General features: G+C 39.0%; 1 protein-coding gene across 1 annotated transcript in view; it reads right to left on the reverse strand.

Moving 5' to 3' along the window:
* LOC137295826 (leucine-rich repeat protein SHOC-2-like) overlaps positions 1-17,150 on the reverse strand; it is a 29,778-nt gene extending 12,628 nt beyond the window's left edge. The window contains exons 1-11 of the mRNA XM_067827380.1: positions 17,047-17,150; positions 16,226-16,945; positions 8,858-8,986; positions 6,056-6,124; positions 4,859-4,888; positions 4,313-4,498; positions 2,812-2,907; positions 2,140-2,260; positions 1,797-1,905; positions 694-787; positions 102-206 (exon numbers count right to left, since the gene is read on the reverse strand). Of these exons, the coding sequence (XP_067683481.1) occupies positions 102-206; positions 694-787; positions 1,797-1,905; positions 2,140-2,260; positions 2,812-2,907; positions 4,313-4,498; positions 4,859-4,888; positions 6,056-6,124; positions 8,858-8,986; positions 16,226-16,459 (1,173 nt within the window). The 5' untranslated portion in view covers positions 16,460-16,945; positions 17,047-17,150. The remainder of the gene's footprint in view (positions 1-101; positions 207-693; positions 788-1,796; positions 1,906-2,139; positions 2,261-2,811; positions 2,908-4,312; positions 4,499-4,858; positions 4,889-6,055; positions 6,125-8,857; positions 8,987-16,225; positions 16,946-17,046) is intronic.
* Between the last annotated feature and the right edge of the window lie 1,215 nt (positions 17,151-18,365).

The raw sequence follows: 18,365 nt of genomic DNA on the forward strand, positions 1-18,365 counted from the left end.
TGTAACAGATCTTAAGGGTTTAGTTAACTTTCTCCAACCACAGAAGACAGTTTCAAATGTGTGGCGTTGTATCAGCTAAAATAACAGCCATGTCAACTCACATAAACTGAACAGAACTGTGATGGTCCCCCAGATGGGTATGACTGGAACGCATTTCTGGACAGTGTGATGCTTGTCAGGTTTGTCAGACTAGACAACAGCCCTTCCTGTAACAAACACAAATTTTCATTGTTAAATTTGCACAGAATTAAGTTATTCCCAATGATGATTGCTCAACAAATATCTGCACATAAACCCCCCTATATCTACAGACATATCACTACCACGTCATAATGCAATTAAATGTCCAATCATCTAAGGTTGCCTCCCTTTCATAATGCACAGGACTGCAGCAGTACACAGACTAAGCAGGTGATGTCAGGAGATAATGCTGAGCATTTCTTCAAGCCACTATGACATACATAGAAGCGATTAAAAAGTACCAAATGATGTATGAACAAACACAAAATGAGGACTATCCACACTTGGAAATTTATGTTCTCACAAGCAAGCAACACAATCCACCCTCACCGTTCCCAACACAACCCATCCCAATGCACATGAAGAAAGACGTATTACAGACAGCAAGTGCTGAGGCAGTATTAATACTGCACTATTACAGATCCTACAACAATACATAGTAAAAATACTCACTGGTAAGCTTGATATGTTGTTGCCCTCAACATTGAACTCGTCCATGTGTACACAGTGGGCCAGGGACCGGGGAATAGAGGTCAACCTGTTGTACCTGAGACACAATCATCATCATCATTATCATCATCATCATCATCATCCAACCTCTTTCCATATTGCAACATGTCGCAGTGTTGCTAGTTGGAAATATTTATGTTAGGGAGTGCTCCAAATTTTTGGATACTTAGTCTGGAGTCAACCCATCATGTTTTGTCTTATTTCAGCACTTGTTACTACTTAAGTTGAAGTCAAAATTATGTTCCAACTGCGTGGTAATAATTTTAACAGATAATCAAATGTTGAATCAAAATAGTGATAATGGTTATTACAAATAGCAACTAAGGTGTCAGTTTTGATATCTGATGAAACAAACTGAATCGTTGCATGAACTTGGATATCCCCCAGGAAGAGCATGTGGTGGCGAGTGGTCCTGTGCATGAAGCTCAGGTCACAATTAGGTGAAGTTAAGCAAAGATCGGTGGGGACAGTGCTCAGATGGGTGACCAGCAGCTTAACTCTTGAGAGTTTCTAGGACTTCAGTCCTGCCTTCTCCTGCAATTATCTCACAGTTAAAGTTCTCCTGCCATTATTCCACAGTAAAAGTTCTCCTGACGTTATCCCACAGTAAAAATTCTCCTGCAGTTATCCTACAGAAAAAGTTCTCCCTCAGTTATCCCACAGTGAACACTGTCCTGCAGTTATCCCACAGTAAAAGTTCTCCTGACGTTATCCCACAGTAAAAATTCTCCTGCATTTATCCTACAGAAAAAGTTCTCCCTCAGTGAACACTGTCCTGCAGTTATCCCACAGTAAAAGTTCTCCCAAAGTTATCCCACCATAAAAATTCTCCTGCAGTTATCCCCAAGTAAAAGTTCTCCCTCAGTTATCCTACAGTAAAAGTCCTCCTGCAGTTGTCCCACAGTAAAAGTCTTCCCTCAGTTGTCCCACAGTAACAACCTTGTTATTCCACAATAAAACCCAACAATTATCATTCAGTCACATCTGACAGTCAACCCATCCTCATATCAACAGTCATCTGGAGTAACCCAAGTGTTACCCTGTACCTTAACCCGAGTCGTGTGAGGAGTCGCAGCTTCCCGATCCTCTCTGGGATGTCCAGCAGCTCATTGTGCTGCAGATCCAGGGAGTTCAGATTTGTACAGTGACAAATTTCTGAAAAAAAGCAAACAGCACTGAATTTATGTCCATATTTATCAGATATGAAAGAGTATTCAACACACTATTTATATAGTGTTTACTCGCAAAACCATCACCTTCACAACAATGTTACATAGCAGATGTTTGTTGGTCAATTATATGCCTGACAAAACAGTGATCGTCAGTGTGGCTCTACGCCATGGATGGTCCTTCCTATCATGTAACAAGTGGCTATGTCAACAGTCTTACCCTCGGGTAGGTGCTCCAGGTGATTGTGGGAGATGTCAAAGGTCACCAGGTTCTCAAGCTGACCAATCCCTTGAGGCAAGTCTCGAATTCTGTTTTCCCTTAAACTAAACTTGGTTAATTTCTGTAAAACAAATAAACTTGCTATTTCAGGTATCATTACAAAATAATGAAGTGTCTCTTCATATTAAAAATACACCTTTTTTCTTGCTAAATTTCTCTTCCCTGTTGATATCCAAATTATTTATGCCTGACTGTATAAAATGTCATTCAAAAGCAATTTGCTGCAAACGCATTCTTTGCATGAATATGGACATGTATTAAAACTGTATCTAACATGCTTTATGCTCGCTGCAGTACAGCCTTGTGAAGTACCTGTTTAGTTCAATAAGAACCCAAGAAAAATAATGCCCCTTTTGGTCATAAAAGCACCGACAGTATTGTAAGTCAAGACGCTGTACAACTACACGGTAACCTCAAAGACCTTCTGTTGTCAAAGAAAACTTGGTAAAACGTTTGACAGGTACAATTCCTTCTTTACTGCATTTATCAAAAGAAATTACTGTGTGGCTCAGAGCTATGTGAATGATAGTGTTTCAACAGGAAGTCTGGGTTTGGGTTTCTCAAGGCTGTGACTACTTGGCTAGCTAGTGTTTAACTAAATGTCCAACTCACAGTCAGCTGGCTGATCTCTTCATCTACATGCTTGATTCTGTTGTATCGAAGGAACAGGGTTGTCACCGAGTGCAACTTGTACACCACTTTAGGTATCTGCAGAGAAGACACTTCATACTTTAGAGCTATCAAACAGTTAAACTCCTAAACATCAACTTCTTGTCCATAATTTAGCCTTTATAAAAAGAAGGTGTAGGTACTTGTCCATAAGGAAGGCAGTTCCGCCACTTCTAATCCCATCCTCACACTGCTAATCCCATTCTGCTGCTGCTAATCCCATTCTGAGACTGCTAATCCCATTCTCGCACTGCCAATACCGTTCTGACATTGCTGATCATGTTCTGACATTGCTATTCCCGTTCTCCAATTTCTATTCAAGTTCTCACAATGCTAATTCTGTTCTAACACTGCTCATCATGTACTGACACTGATCAGCCTGTTTCGTTAGTGCTTATCCTTTTCTCAGTGTTTATCCCGTTCACGCTTCTAATCCCATTCTCACAGTGCTAATCCCATTCTGACACCGCTAATCCCATTCTGACATTGCTAATCTCATTCTGACACTTTCAATCCTTTTCTGACACTGCTAATCCCAATCTGACACTGCTGATTCTTTTCTGACACTGCTAATTCCATTCTCTCACTCCAAATTCCACACTGACACTGCTAAATACCTTCTCACAATGCAAATCCCAATCAGATACTGCTAATCCCGTTCTGACCATGCTAATCCTGTTTCTGACATTGCTAATCCCATTCAGACACTTCTAATTCCATTGTTACACTACTAATCCCTGCAAAAAACATTTTCAATCTGCTAATCTCACTTTAACAGTGCTGATTCCACACTAACACAGCTAATTCTCCTCTCACAGTGTTAATCCCTTCTGACACTGCTAGTTCCATTGTGACACTGTTTAGCCCATTGTGGCACTGTTTATCACATTTTGACACTGTTTATCCCATTATGACACTGTTTATCCCATGGCGGCACTGTTTATCCCATTGTGACACTTTTTAGCCCATTGTGGCACTGTTTATCCCATTATGACACCGTTTAGCCCATTGTATCACTGTTAAGCCCATTGTGGCACTGTTTACCCCATTCTAATAATGATAATAGAGATTATACTGCGCTAAACTCCACACCAAAGTGTGTGCAATGCACTAAAGAGTATATATACATATCACATGTTTACAGTCAATTTCTGTGGAAAAGGTAGGTCTTAAGATACTTCTTGAAGCAAGTTAAAAGGAGTTGATTTCACATCAAATGGGAGAGCATTCCATTCAATGGCAGCATTATATGCAAAGGAACTTCTGCCAATGTCTTGAGCCTGGTGTTGGGGCCCTTTACTAGGAGTTGATCATTAGAACGGACATTGTTTATCCCATTATGACGCTGTTAATCCCGTTCTGACACTGTCTATTCCTTCTGACACTGTTTATCCTGTTCTGAAACTGTCTATACCTTCTGACACTGTTTATCCACGTCACTCACCTCTTGTAGTTTATTATGTCTGAGATCCAGGACCCTGAGGTCACGTAGGTATTCCAGTGAGTCCGGCAGACTGGTGATGGAATTCTCACTCAAGGCCAATGTCTGGAGGTTTGTTAAATTTCCTATCTCTGGCGGAAGCACAGTCAGACGGTTGCCGTAGAGATACACCTCAACAAGCTGTGTCAACTGCAAGGGAACAGAAGATAGGTCCTAACTGACCATTCATCACAGCGCAGTGTGATTTTTATGAAATATGGAATAGCATGTACTATGTGATTCACACACCCACACACACACCCACAATACTTATGAACGAAGTAAATGAGCCTTCTGCATGTCATGTCTTATGTTCAGGTGTTCATAATCAATGACCCCACTCCCCTTCTCTTAATTTTATTTTCTAACATTATTATGTCCAAAATAGCTGGACTGTAAAATACACAGATCCTGTATATGGATCACCTCAAGACAGGTTTGATGCATTGTAAATACAAGAGCATGAATACACAAACTGTCATCCAAAACCCCAAACCGAGTAATACTTACATCTTTAACACTGCTAGGGAGTGCAGAGATCTGAAACAAACAGATTACCATAAACAATGTAAGGCAGCTACAGATCCTTTTACAAGCATGAAACATTCATCACCATGTTCACAAAAACAAAGCTCACCAAGCTCACAAAGACCCACCTACCAATCTCACAAAGAGCATGGAGAAGACCCATTCATATCACAAGAAGCAAGGTGGAGTCATACTCAACCATCTTATAAAAAACATGTGAAGACATACCCACCCATTTTACAAGAATTGTAAAGTCACACCCATTCATTACCTAGCAAGCATGACGAAGACCCTCCCACCCATTTCACAAGAAGCATGAAGACACACCTAGCCATCTCAAAAGCATGGACACTTATCCATCTCACAACAAGCATAATGAAGACACACCCATCCATCTCACAAGCATACTGAAGACACACCCATGCATCTAACAAGCATAACGAAGTCACACCCACAATGAAGTTACGACCATACATCTCACAAGCATGGCAAAAACACGCCCACCCATCCTACAACAAGCATGAAGACACATCTCGCCATCTCAAAATCATGAAGACATACACCCATCCATCTCACAAGCATAATGAAGACACACCCATCCATCTCACAAGCATAATGAAGACACACCCCTCCATCCAACAAGCTTAATGAAGACACACCCATCCATCTCACAAGCATAATGAAGACACACCCCTCCATCCAACAAGCTTAATGAAGACACACCCACCCATCTCACAAGCATGGGGAAGACACGCCAACATTCTCACACCCATCCATCTCACAACAAGCATGGTGAAGACACACCAACATTCTCACAACCACCCATCTGCACTGATGACACACCCATCCATCTCACAACACACATGAAGACATACCCATTCATCTCACAGGCATGGTGAAAACACCCACCCATGTCACAAGCAAAGACACACCCAGAGAGACAATTGAGAGAGACAATCATTAGGTACTGGTAATCTGGTCTGCAATACATGACATAAGGGAGACAATCATAATGTACTGGTGATCTGGTCACCCTTCATGACCCAAGGGAGACAATCGTAAGGTACTGGTGATCTGGTAATTCCGACATAGGGTACTTACGTCCTCTTCTGCCAATTCATCAAAATGGGGAGACAATAATGGGGCACATGGGACTGATGATCGTTCTGACCGACTCACCTGAGATTTGCTCAGATCAAGCCTCTTCGCTCCCTCTTCTTTGCACTTCTTGAATTCTTTGGCAATATCCTGAAATATGTGCAGAAGTTAACATCAATGGTTTTTTCATTTCATGCCCATCAAGATAAGCATGTCCTAAACAAATTCCCGTTTATATACCTGCCCATGAACTAAAGATTGGAATTGCTAAGACAAAAGCTATGTTTCAATGACACCACCTAGAACAACATAAAACATGTGCTAAATGGTGCTACCGAGGACAATACACTGAAGAGGAATCTATCTAGGATGTTAAGTGCCCATGACAGACAACCTTGGATCAAGTCATAATTTTGTTCAAAACTGAAACTGACATTCCATACAAGGTGCAGAGGTACTCGGGTCTCTTCATGGTTACTGGTCACACTATCAGTGATATCTCACCTTCGCAAAGCAATAACATTAGTCCAACCTATAATATTAATGCATGTGCAAAACATCTGTAGTGATAAATCTACAAATCTACAACTTTCAGTGGGTGATCTCTGCTGAAAAGTAAGGAGTCCTTTTGAAATGGATTTTAAGTCAACCAAGAAGAATGCATCAAGTAATCAAAGAAGAAAGTTTCTCATTTCTGCCATGACAGAGAGTTCCAGGACTCTGAGGTCATAGATGGATCCCATGATTATCATGGAAAACCTCACTTTGTAAACCATTGTAGCTACTGAATATCACACACCATTTGAAATTTTTAATCCTACAGTTCATAAATATGAAATTTATCTTTTATCATATTATTCAAATATTACAACTGCAACTTAAAGGTCACATGCAACATAAAACACAACTTTGCAGATTCTGATACCTTTCGGTATAAACTTACCGAGACAAATTATCAAAAATGTCAATTCAACCTGTAAAGTAAAAAAAGCCCGCGAAACTGGGGTATAAACGATTGACTAACTTTCCCCCAGCGCTGGGCCCCATGACGCATGCGCAGTGAATAGGTTCATGGAGTTTGAAACAGTATGCCTGCCCGGAGTATGAGGTCACAAGCAGTAGTCTAGTCTTGGTTGTGTACACAAACAAGTAAATAATCTACTCGTTACGTAAAAAAACTTGTTGATTGTAGTAAGCAGCCTCTGTCACAGAGAAAGCTCAATGTCTGGTTTATTGACACCTATATGTCTGCTTGCCTGTCTGCTAACGAGAATATGCAATACACAGCTTCAATCTCTGACCACACGCAATTAGAAATTAACACCTATCAGGCTGTATGCATTAAACAAAATAAATTGATTTATGACTCGTGCACCAGAGTCCTGTCTCTGCCACATTATGTAATTAGACAGGTGTGATACTTGTACACATGACATGTTTTTTATGTCTGTGGGTTGCAAACAAACTACGTGTACATCAATTTTTCTCAGATGACTGGATCTGACGGAAACTGGTGCAAACTCTTGGTAGTTTCAAGTACTACCTTGTACTTGGACGAATGACAGTTTCCAGCCACTCAGTAGTTCACCATTTCTACAGAGATGATATTTGATCGAATCAAATTCAGAGAACATGTATCTACAAAAGCCGACATCTCTATATACATTCTTTATGGATAACAACTTCTTCTAGTGTATATGATTTTGTTTGACAACGATATATGAATCCATACTGAAACGACGCAGCAAGTACAATAAAAGAAGTTGTTATCCATAAAGAATCTTACTTTCTTGTGACTCGGCATACTTCTAAAATGCTCGTCAAACTTATCATTTTTCTGTACACACAATGAGCCCTCAGCGTATCAGCAAATGAACCAGCCAATCGGAAGCCATTGTTACACTTGAGTGCACATCCACCCTCTATGACTGGGTTTGGTCTCCCGAAGGCTTGTTTCGAGGGAAGTAAGCCCAAGCACAAAATATTGCACTTCGAATCGCGATTGTACGCTTATAATTTTGTTTATTTATTTCTTACAAGCAGCAATGTATATTATATGTCATGAACAATTGATAATTGTATTTTAATTATGTTTGATTTTTTGGTTGCATGTGACCTTTAAATAAGTTAATTTTGTGCAACTGTTACGTCCGAATAAACCATGAAGGAAGCACAAAATACGGTGACGTTTTCCACTTGTAACATGTCATAGCAGTCCTTAACTTTCCAGTTTCATTTTTGTTTCACTTTTACATAGAGCTAATCTGGAAATTAGAGCAGAAACAGTTCTGAAATAGATATTAGTGCCTTTCCACTCTGTAACATGATACAACAGCCAAAAGTACCTCTGTTTTCAACGCCTAATATGAATAACATGTGAGACGACAATGGGTGTCTGAACATCAACAGTTTATCACTGTACACTTGCCAAAACAATTTTCAAATTTTCATGCGTATTTTATGCAGGACTGCATCTGCTTCAGCATCAATTCCAAACAATGACTTCTATTCAGGTCCAGAAAAAAAAACACAAACAAAATGAATGCTGCAAAAGGAAGCACTGTTTAATATATAATGATCTAAATATTATACCTTTGCTATAATTTCTTTACTTATTTGAAAACAACTGACGAGGAATTTCACAAAATGGTCATTTCATTAATGACTTCATATTCAGTGTTGTAAACACCAAGCTTGTCTGATGCTGAAATTATGTTAACCCTGTGGTTGATTATCTTGATAACCAAACTGAATTACCAAAAGTCTCAGTATGGTATAATCAAACATTCACCACTTTGAGAATTCTATGAATACATCAACTGATTGGTATATAACTGTACCAAGTGCACAATGGATCTATAGAAACTTATAAATGTGGCTCACCAGGTCTGCCTTGACTGACGGTCGTGCTGGGACAGTAGGCTTTGCCTTGTTCTGTCCAGTTATCACCATCACCTGCTTCTTGGGGTTTGCTGGCTCCACTGCTATGGAGCCCTGGCTACCCTTCTTCTCCTGAAACAGTGACAGTTTCACAAACATCACAAGTGGGGTCAGAAGTAACTGAGGTGAAGCAAATTAAGCAAGCCATTTCACACGTTTTCACCAATCTTAGTGTAAACAACCAGGTCTTAATGCTTGGAAATAGGACCAAATTTAATCAAAAGTGTTTGCTTGCCGTTTAACATAGTGTGCTTCATCACAGCAAACATCAAAGTACTCAGGTCATGATGTTACATGATAAATTTGTCTCTTGTAAGTTGATATGATGGTCAGCTGATTGTGCAATTAATCTGAAAACCAATAATATGAGGCTATGTACAATGAACATGTTTTACTAGGACCCACATGGAATATCACTAGTTTACAACCCAAGTTCGTATAACAAGGGGGCTTGCACATTACATGAAACACCAAGAACAAGTACAGTTAACGCTATCACATACTGCACATAGATTTGTTTAACTGTTCTACTGCAATTAAACCCTTGTAATACAAACCAACTATTATCCTAAAAGGATTAAAATTCTGAAATTTATATGTCCAATGGACAAGGTAGAATAATGAGGATTCGCAATGCTAATTTCACTTTATTTGATATACATTTTTGTTGAAAGTGAAATTCATCGGCACATATTCCTTGCTAAGAGACTCTAGACTTGACATCAAGAGATAACATAGAATAAACCACAAGCACTACTATGACCTATCTACAGATGGGATATATATGGTACAAAATTACTGTCAACAATGGTCCATTGTACCAAAATGCTTTGCATATTATTCTTTAATACATTTTGCACCTAAAATAACATGTCAGTACTACAATACATTACCTAAACAAGACAAAATTGTGTCAAGGGACACGGATGCCCCCGCAGTTATAGGAAACGTTCCTCGACATTGAGTGTGCCCTGGTGATTAATTCCTGCTCATAAGGTCAATATACATCTATGCAACTATGAGATGCACACTTCGTGAGTCCAAATGAAATGCATGAATAAGCTTAATCAATTCTGTTGAGCAGTTTTGTGGACCAGTGGATAGACTTAATACCCTATTTCACTATCATCGGAGAGAAATTCCACAAAATTTATTTTAAGTTTAAATGTCTCTAAACATACAAAAAAACACTATAAAATAAAAAAAAAATATGAGTTGTACATCTTTAGAGTCTTTATAAAAGACATATGTAAGCTAACTGAGTTTTGTGAAGTGGTTCTTGAGGAGAAGTGGATAAAGTACAGTCCCTGTTGTATGGGACGAACAGGATGAACAGAACTAAATTCAATATCTGTAGAAGTGACAAAATTATAAACCTGGATGAACAATGTATGACAGTCTCAATGAAACACACGTAGTAGATAGACTTCATCCCCTATAACACTATATTCAGAGAGAAATTCAACAAAATTTATGCAAATAAATATTAATAAATAAAATACAAAAACAAAACATGAGATGCACACCTTTAGAGTCCCAATAAAGGACATATGTAATCAAAATTAATTCCATAAAGTAGTTTTTTAGGAGAAGTGGATAACGTTCACCCCCACATTAAATTATCATCACAAAGAAATTCTGCAAAATGTACTTAAGTTCAAATGTCACTATTAACCTTACAAAAAAGCAATAAAACACAAAAGCAGAAATGTGAGATGCACACCATTAGAGTCACAGGAAAACCCATGTATATGTTCACTGAATTCCATAAAGTAGTCATTGAGGAGAAGTGGATAGAGTACATTCCCTGTGCCATATGAACAGACAGACAGACACAGAGTGTAACCCTGTATGCTCCCAGGCATACTATAGCAGGTTCACAAAAATCACTAGATTATTACAGAAGTATTTTCCAATGATTGCATCAAATTTATACTGGGAATGGTTTAATTGAATTGATGATGCAGTGGATCCAAACATGCTCCATGAAATTTCTGGCTTACTTGATTGAACAATGTGCACAATAATCTTGTTCTCTGCATATAAAACAATGCCTAGCAGAAGAATAGGTATACCATGAATGGCAAATTATTGTGTCAAGTGATATTTTATTTCTAATAGCATATTCAAGATACATGTTCGTTGAGATGTGAATTTGCTGAAGGGACATGATTTTTTTTATTAAAATTGAATATCAATACAGGGGTGCTTGTTACACATGGGTATCACTCTAAAGACCACATATACTCAAGGGGGGCACAAATGCATAAATCATTCATAAACAAAGAAATAAATGAAACATTGTCCTTAAAACTACTCATTTCAACATTTCATTACCTGAAATTGATCTTTTTGACAACAGTGCACAATTCTTGCACGACTCCATGACATAATGTGAGGTATACCTATGTGGGCTGCTGTAGCAATTATCTACATTTCCGAGGGTAGCATAGCTTGTTTATAGGTTTGTCTAAACTTGCAGTCGTGACAGCTGTTTTGAAAGCTCCATGTTTTCACCATCTACTGCCATTTAATCTTGTCACCTGCTTCACATATTTTCCCAGATACAACTTGTTTTCGGAGACTTTTCTGGCAAAATCGCTTGTTGTCATAATGTTAATATATTGTTCTTGTAGTTCTGTTACAGTGTCATGCAAAATCATTTAGTCATGATTCAAAAACACATTTAACTATGAGTAGGAAGTAGTTTTGATCTTTTAACTTGAGAAAACAAACCATAATCTAACTGATTCTCAAACCTACTCTAGACCAAGAAGCCACAATTCTAAACAATGGCAGTGTCCATTCATGAACAACCGCCAATCTTGAGTATAAATGCTTTTTAGCACTGTTTTATCTGAACTACTTTGTACTACTAGTAAAATATGTATTTGACAGACAATAGGATTTAGGTTGACATTGCTTAAAACATAACAATTTCTCTCTTGGAAACAAGGAGGGAGTCAATATTATTGTTACTTCGAACACAAACTCACTTCTGAGGAAGAAATTGTTATGCCACAAGGACCTAGGAGCATTTGACAGCAATATAATGACTTGGCATATCTCTGCTGACGTCCGGTAATCAGCAAATTGATTGGCCTATTAGACATTTTATATACAACTAACTGAAAATCCTCCCTCACATGATGTCACTACAGAGCTCTGGCGACAGTTTTCAAAGAATAAATTTGGTGTTCTGCTTTAGACTAACCATAAGTCTTTCATATGTAATGGTTAAAAGAGTGCAAAAAATGTGAGTTTATTAGTTCTTTAAAAAAGCAACTGGGACACAGCCAAGTGAGGACAGATGGGGTACACCTGCTTGTCATATACAACTGCTAGTCAAATATTCATTGTTAAAATCCACCATGCGGAAAGTTCCATACACAAAATAGTTTGTTTAAAATCAGTCATGCATTGGTGCCATGCTAAGCTGTGTACAAGACATAGAGATCATCAAAACATCAACATTGGTGTAAACCATAGTTAACAAGACCACATAAGTTTACATTTTCATTTCTCCTTACTATTCCATTACCATCCTACACAAATATACAAAGAGATATATGTATTTCTAATTTTACTTGATTAACACTGATCAACCAGGCAAGGTTGAAATGTCAAATTCTGTATTGTCAGAAATTTCAACTCACAAGCACAGAACAAGATATTTTTACAATTCATCAATTATTCACATTAATCAATGGCCACAAATGTTTTCTGACTTGAGACTAGTAATGTAGCTTGAATCACAAGCCCTGACACACAACTGACAAACTTAACAGGCCTGTACATATCATGTTACACAAACACATACACACCACACCCCCTTCACACATAAAAACAAACCCACACAACATAATCAACCGATTCACACACAACTTGCAGTCAACCCACTCACACACAACTTGCAGTCAACCCACTCACACACAACTTGCAGTCAACCCACTCAAACACAACTTGCAGTCAACCCACTCATACAAAACCTGCAGTCAACCCACTCACACACAACTTGCAGTCAACCCACTCACACACAACCTGCAGTCAACCCACTCAAACAAAACCTGCAGTCAACCAACTCAAACAAAACCTGCAGTCAACACATTCACACACACCCTGCAATCAACCCACTCACACACAACCAGCAGTAGAAAACCCAGTCACACACAGCCTGCAAGGAAAACCCACTCACATAAAACCTTTATAGACAACCCACTCATACACAACCTGCAGTCAACCAACTTACACATAACCTGCAATCAACACATTCACACACACCCTGCAATCAACCCACTCACACACAACCTGCATAGACAACCCACTCACGTACAACCTGCATAGAAATCCCACTCACATGAAACCTTCAGACAACCCACTCACACACAACCTAGTCACACTCACGCACAACACACAACCTACATAGCCAACCCACTCACACACAACCTGCATAGTCAACCCACTCACACACAACCTGCATAGACAACACACTCAGTAACTCACACACAACCTGCATAGTGAACCCCCACATACACAACTTGCTTAGCCAACCCACTCACACACAACCTGCATAGACAACCCACTCACACACAACCTGCAAAGAAAACACACTCACATAAAACCTTCATAGACAACCCACTTACACACAACCAGCACAGGTAACCCACTCACACAACCTGCGTAGTCAACCCACTCACACACAACCTGCACTGACAACACACTCAGTGACTCACACACAACATGCATAGTGAACCCACTCACACACAACCTGCATAGAAAACCCACTCACACACAACCTGCACAGGCAACCCACTCACAAACAACTTGCATAGTCAACCCACTCACACACAACCTGCATAGACAACACACTCACACACAACCTGCATAGTGAACCCCCACATACAACTTGCTTAGTCAACCCACTCACACATAACCTGCATAGACAACCCACTCACACACAACCTGCATAGAGAACCCATTCACACACAACCCTCATAGAGAACCCATTCACACACAACCCTCATAGAGAACCCATTCACACAACTTGCATAGTCAACCCACTCAAAAACCACCTGCCCTGACAACACACTCAGTGACTCACACACAACCTGCATAGACAACCCACTCACAAACAACTTGCATAGAAAACACACTCACACACAACCTGCATAGAAAACCCACTCAAACACAACCTGCATAGAAAACCCACTCACACACAACCTGCATAGTCAACCCACTCACACACAACTTGCATAGTCAACCCACTCACACACAACCTGCACAGACAACCCACTCACACACAACCTGCATAGTCAACCCACTCACACACAACCAGCACAGATAACTCACTCACACACAACTTGCGCAGACAACCCACTCAGTAACTCACACAGAACCTACACAGACAACCCATTCATACACAACCTGCACAGACAACCCACTCTGTGACTCACACACAACCTGCATAAACAACGCACTCACACACAACCTGCATAGACAACCCACTCACACACAACCAGCACAGACAACCCACTCACACACAACCTGCATAGTCAACCCACTCACACACAACCAGCACAGATAACCCACTCAAACACAACTTGTGCAGACAACCCACTCAGTAAATCATACACAACCTACACTGACAACCCATTCATACACAACCTGCACAGACAACCCACTCACACATAACCTGCATAGACAACCCACTCAGTAACTCACACACAAACTGAACAGACAACCCACTCTGTGACTCACACACAACCTGCATAGACAACCCACGTCAGAGATGCCAAGCCTGAATCTAATGAAAGTGAGAGTTGGAGATTGCTCTGAGAGGGGGCTCTGCCATTTTGTTTATGTATATACAGGTTTTGACATATTAGTGGTGTTCTAATTAATAGATTTCATCAATGACTGATAGATAGAAAACAGTAATCAAGGAAACAATCAGTATCTGTGATCGATCATGATTGGTTCATATGTATCTACACATCTGTATCTTTAAGCAAGTTAGTATTTAGACTGTTTTCAAAGTGAATTTCACTCATTTAATACTAATATCACAGCATGTGTACCATCTAGGGTCAAGTAAGTCAGTATCTTGTAATAAAGGCAAGCATATAAGCACACAACAAAGAGCTCCACGATTAGAACGTGTCATGCGACTTCAATATTGAGTGTTTGAAAATGGCTGAAACTCTGTGTAAAAGTACTCAATTCTTAACCAGTAGGTGTATAAAAAATGCTTGTTACTCCCTTAAAAGTGCAATTACTCAAACAGACATGGGAGTAAATACCCAATTGCTTGAAAAACTATCTGGAGCACTTTACATTTTTAAAATAACACATACTAAGATAAACAAAACCCACCACAACAATTACTTGAGAACTCACAAAAATAACTGCAAGCTCAAAAATTAATAACAATATATAGGGGCTAACCATGTTGAATAACAGCCCTAGACACGGTAATTTTAAAAATATAACAGAGCGAACTCTTTCCAATCTATTAAAAATCCAGTTATGTAACTTCAAAGAACTTTTATGGAATGATCTGAAGAAATAGTACCAAAGACAATAGTTTTACCCAGAAAAACATATTATCTTAACAAAGCTTTTGTTTTATTGCAGCTTTTCTTCAAATGTAAAATAAATATTACATAGGTACTACTTAGACAGGTGTCTCAATACATTTTATCAACGACAATGTCAATGAGCCTTCCCACAGTATATGCCATTTTGAAGGTGAACAACAAAATGTTGACACATAACCGTAAAACTACAACAAATAACACCATAACAAATCACAGTATAACACTGATGATATATGTATCCAGTCTAGTAAGTAACATTCACTAAAATACAGAAATCAGATCACGATTGCTGTGAACAATATTGTAAGGAAACGACAATGACTCCTTTAGAACAGGGTAAGTAGAAGCTGCAAGCATATCACATTCAGTCATGATTTGTTCATATACAATATCCAACGTGTAGATGCAAGATTACGTGGGAAACAATTTCATTTACAGGGACTAATGATTACCTTGTAATTACCCAACAGTATCACTGAGGGAGTTCTTGCGAGGGATGAATACAGGGAAATAAAATATTACCCCAAGGAGATATTAGTTGTCTTTTAAATAACGCATAAATACGGCAGATCATAGTTAAATAACTCAAAGGGTTATAATTTCTCTCACAGACACTGGATAAATAACGACTAGTGTCAGTGGGTATCCCAAATCAGTGGCTTTCTCCCTGATCACAATTGCATGACTAAAATATGAAAATCCCTAACTGAATTACCTTGGGAATTTCTTTGGCTTGAAATTGTTCCCTGATGGAAACATTGTCCATTGATGCGACAACATCATCACAGCCATCATGGCTATACTGTGCTTGGCGGTGACTTTCCAAATCTGGTGAATCGGAGCCGGTACCGTGAGTAGACATGATGGGGATAACACTCTCCCCTCTGTAGTCAGCTAGTCGTTCTGCTGCAACTGAGTTATCTTGGGCCTTGTTGGTTTTCCGAGACATTTGCACAAACTGATAGTATTCACTTCATTTAAAACTGGCATGTGATTTGACAGTATTTAGTCAGGAACAACTGGTCTACCTACTTAAGGTATTATCTCCTGTTTCAGGGGCTGGTCTTTGGTTGTAGCGATGTTATGACAGATCACTGTGTGATACCTGTCAGAGTTACATAATGATCAATATTTTCAAAGTGTTGAATTGTCTTAAATCCGAGCAGTTGTTCTGGAGACAAGTGTCGGCATAAGGGCTGTCATACTCTAGGATGTCTTCAGGACATATTTCAAGCCTGCATGTAACATTTGACAATATTACAAATTGGTCTATTTCCTTTGATGTTCCTTGTAATCTTCATAAGTTCAAATGGATGAAGATTTTACGAGTTCTTAAAAGTCCCCATATCGTAATGTTTAAGAGACTATGTTTCCAATGTTCTTCTCAGACGGTGTGGAGGCAAGTCGCGGTGACACCATTTTAGCTCATCGACACCTGCACAGAAAGAAATAACATTAGCGATCGCGTGCACTCTCGCATGAGGCCAAACGCCCGACAAAAGGGAAGATCAGATTTCAAAGAAACGAATGTCATACCTCAATCGTGGAAAAGAAACTGCACATGGGCAAAGCTCTGACTGAAACTTCACCCTACACACAAAATATTGCCGACTTCACAGTACCTTCTGAACGATGCGCATATTATTGCGCAGAAGTAATACTAGAGCGGAAGTTACGTCAATGATTCAGGGTCAGGGAAGGTTTAAGCCCTTCATTATCTTACATATCTTACGACTTTATAATAATAAATGATTAACTTAGCCTACATCCTGCCAAAGATTTGCCTTGTGTGAATTATTATACCAATTGCGGTTTCTTTCTTTCTTTTTTCTTGAAGCAATCAAATATACACCCACATGATATCTATGAAATACAACAGCAGCCTTTATAGGAGCTCGTGGCCAACTCTTTGAGAGGAAAGTTTTTGATCTAATTTACTGAAACTCACCGTTTACAAAATTGACATTGGTCATTTTGTTTACAAATGAGCCTGTAGGCGATGTCTTACTTCGTTTCATCAAACATTATTGCCGAACGAAGACATGTACAATAGGCATGACGTCATAATATCCAAATGTAGTTGTACAATATGACGTCACAAGAGATACTACAAGCACCTGTTCGTTCACAGGACTGGTCAGCCTTATAGCTATTTTCAGTATGATTACTTCCACAAAGCACCACAAACACAGACAGAATCCAATGGGTAACATTTGTCTGTATTTAGTAGTATTTAGTCTGTCGTACAGACCCTGAAGTATATATAGCCAAGAGAGCCCAAGTCTAGAAAATGTGGCAAGTCTAGATTTCCATAGCTTCAGGAAATGAAGAAAGTCTCAGGGCTCCATTTCACTATAATATTTTTTTCAGTATGAACGTTTTTTCAGTGAAATATGTTCATTTCAGAGACCAGTCTAAGTAAACTTCGTCGCAGTGTATTTCGTTACACTACACCACTTATGGAGTGTAACGAAAAGTACTGAGGATAAGTTTACTTAGACTGTTTCAGAGACTATAGCTGTTAGTCTAAGTAGTATTATACGAACGTCTGTGTGTTAACTAACCAAACTGTTATTCCGCAGTTGTTATCGGTCATCTTGGTTATTTAACAGGGCTGTAACAATACTCTGAGACCGCGATCGATACGACATCTTTCCGGAAAATACAGGTGTGATACGATTTACAGTACGTCTTTTTCATGAGCTCACATTCTCTATCCTTTTAGAATTATTACCTCACTCACTCAATTTCAGTCGGCGAAAATTTTATTTGATAACGATTACGTACATGACTTGCAGTAAGGTCACTTACTTTCTAAATATATTTATAAATTATGAAAGGTCCCTTTAGCTTCC

The sequence above is a fragment of the Haliotis asinina genome, chromosome 9 (assembly GCF_037392515.1).
Source record: "Haliotis asinina isolate JCU_RB_2024 chromosome 9, JCU_Hal_asi_v2, whole genome shotgun sequence".
In the NCBI taxonomy this organism is placed as follows: Eukaryota; Metazoa; Mollusca; class Gastropoda; order Lepetellida; family Haliotidae; genus Haliotis; species Haliotis asinina.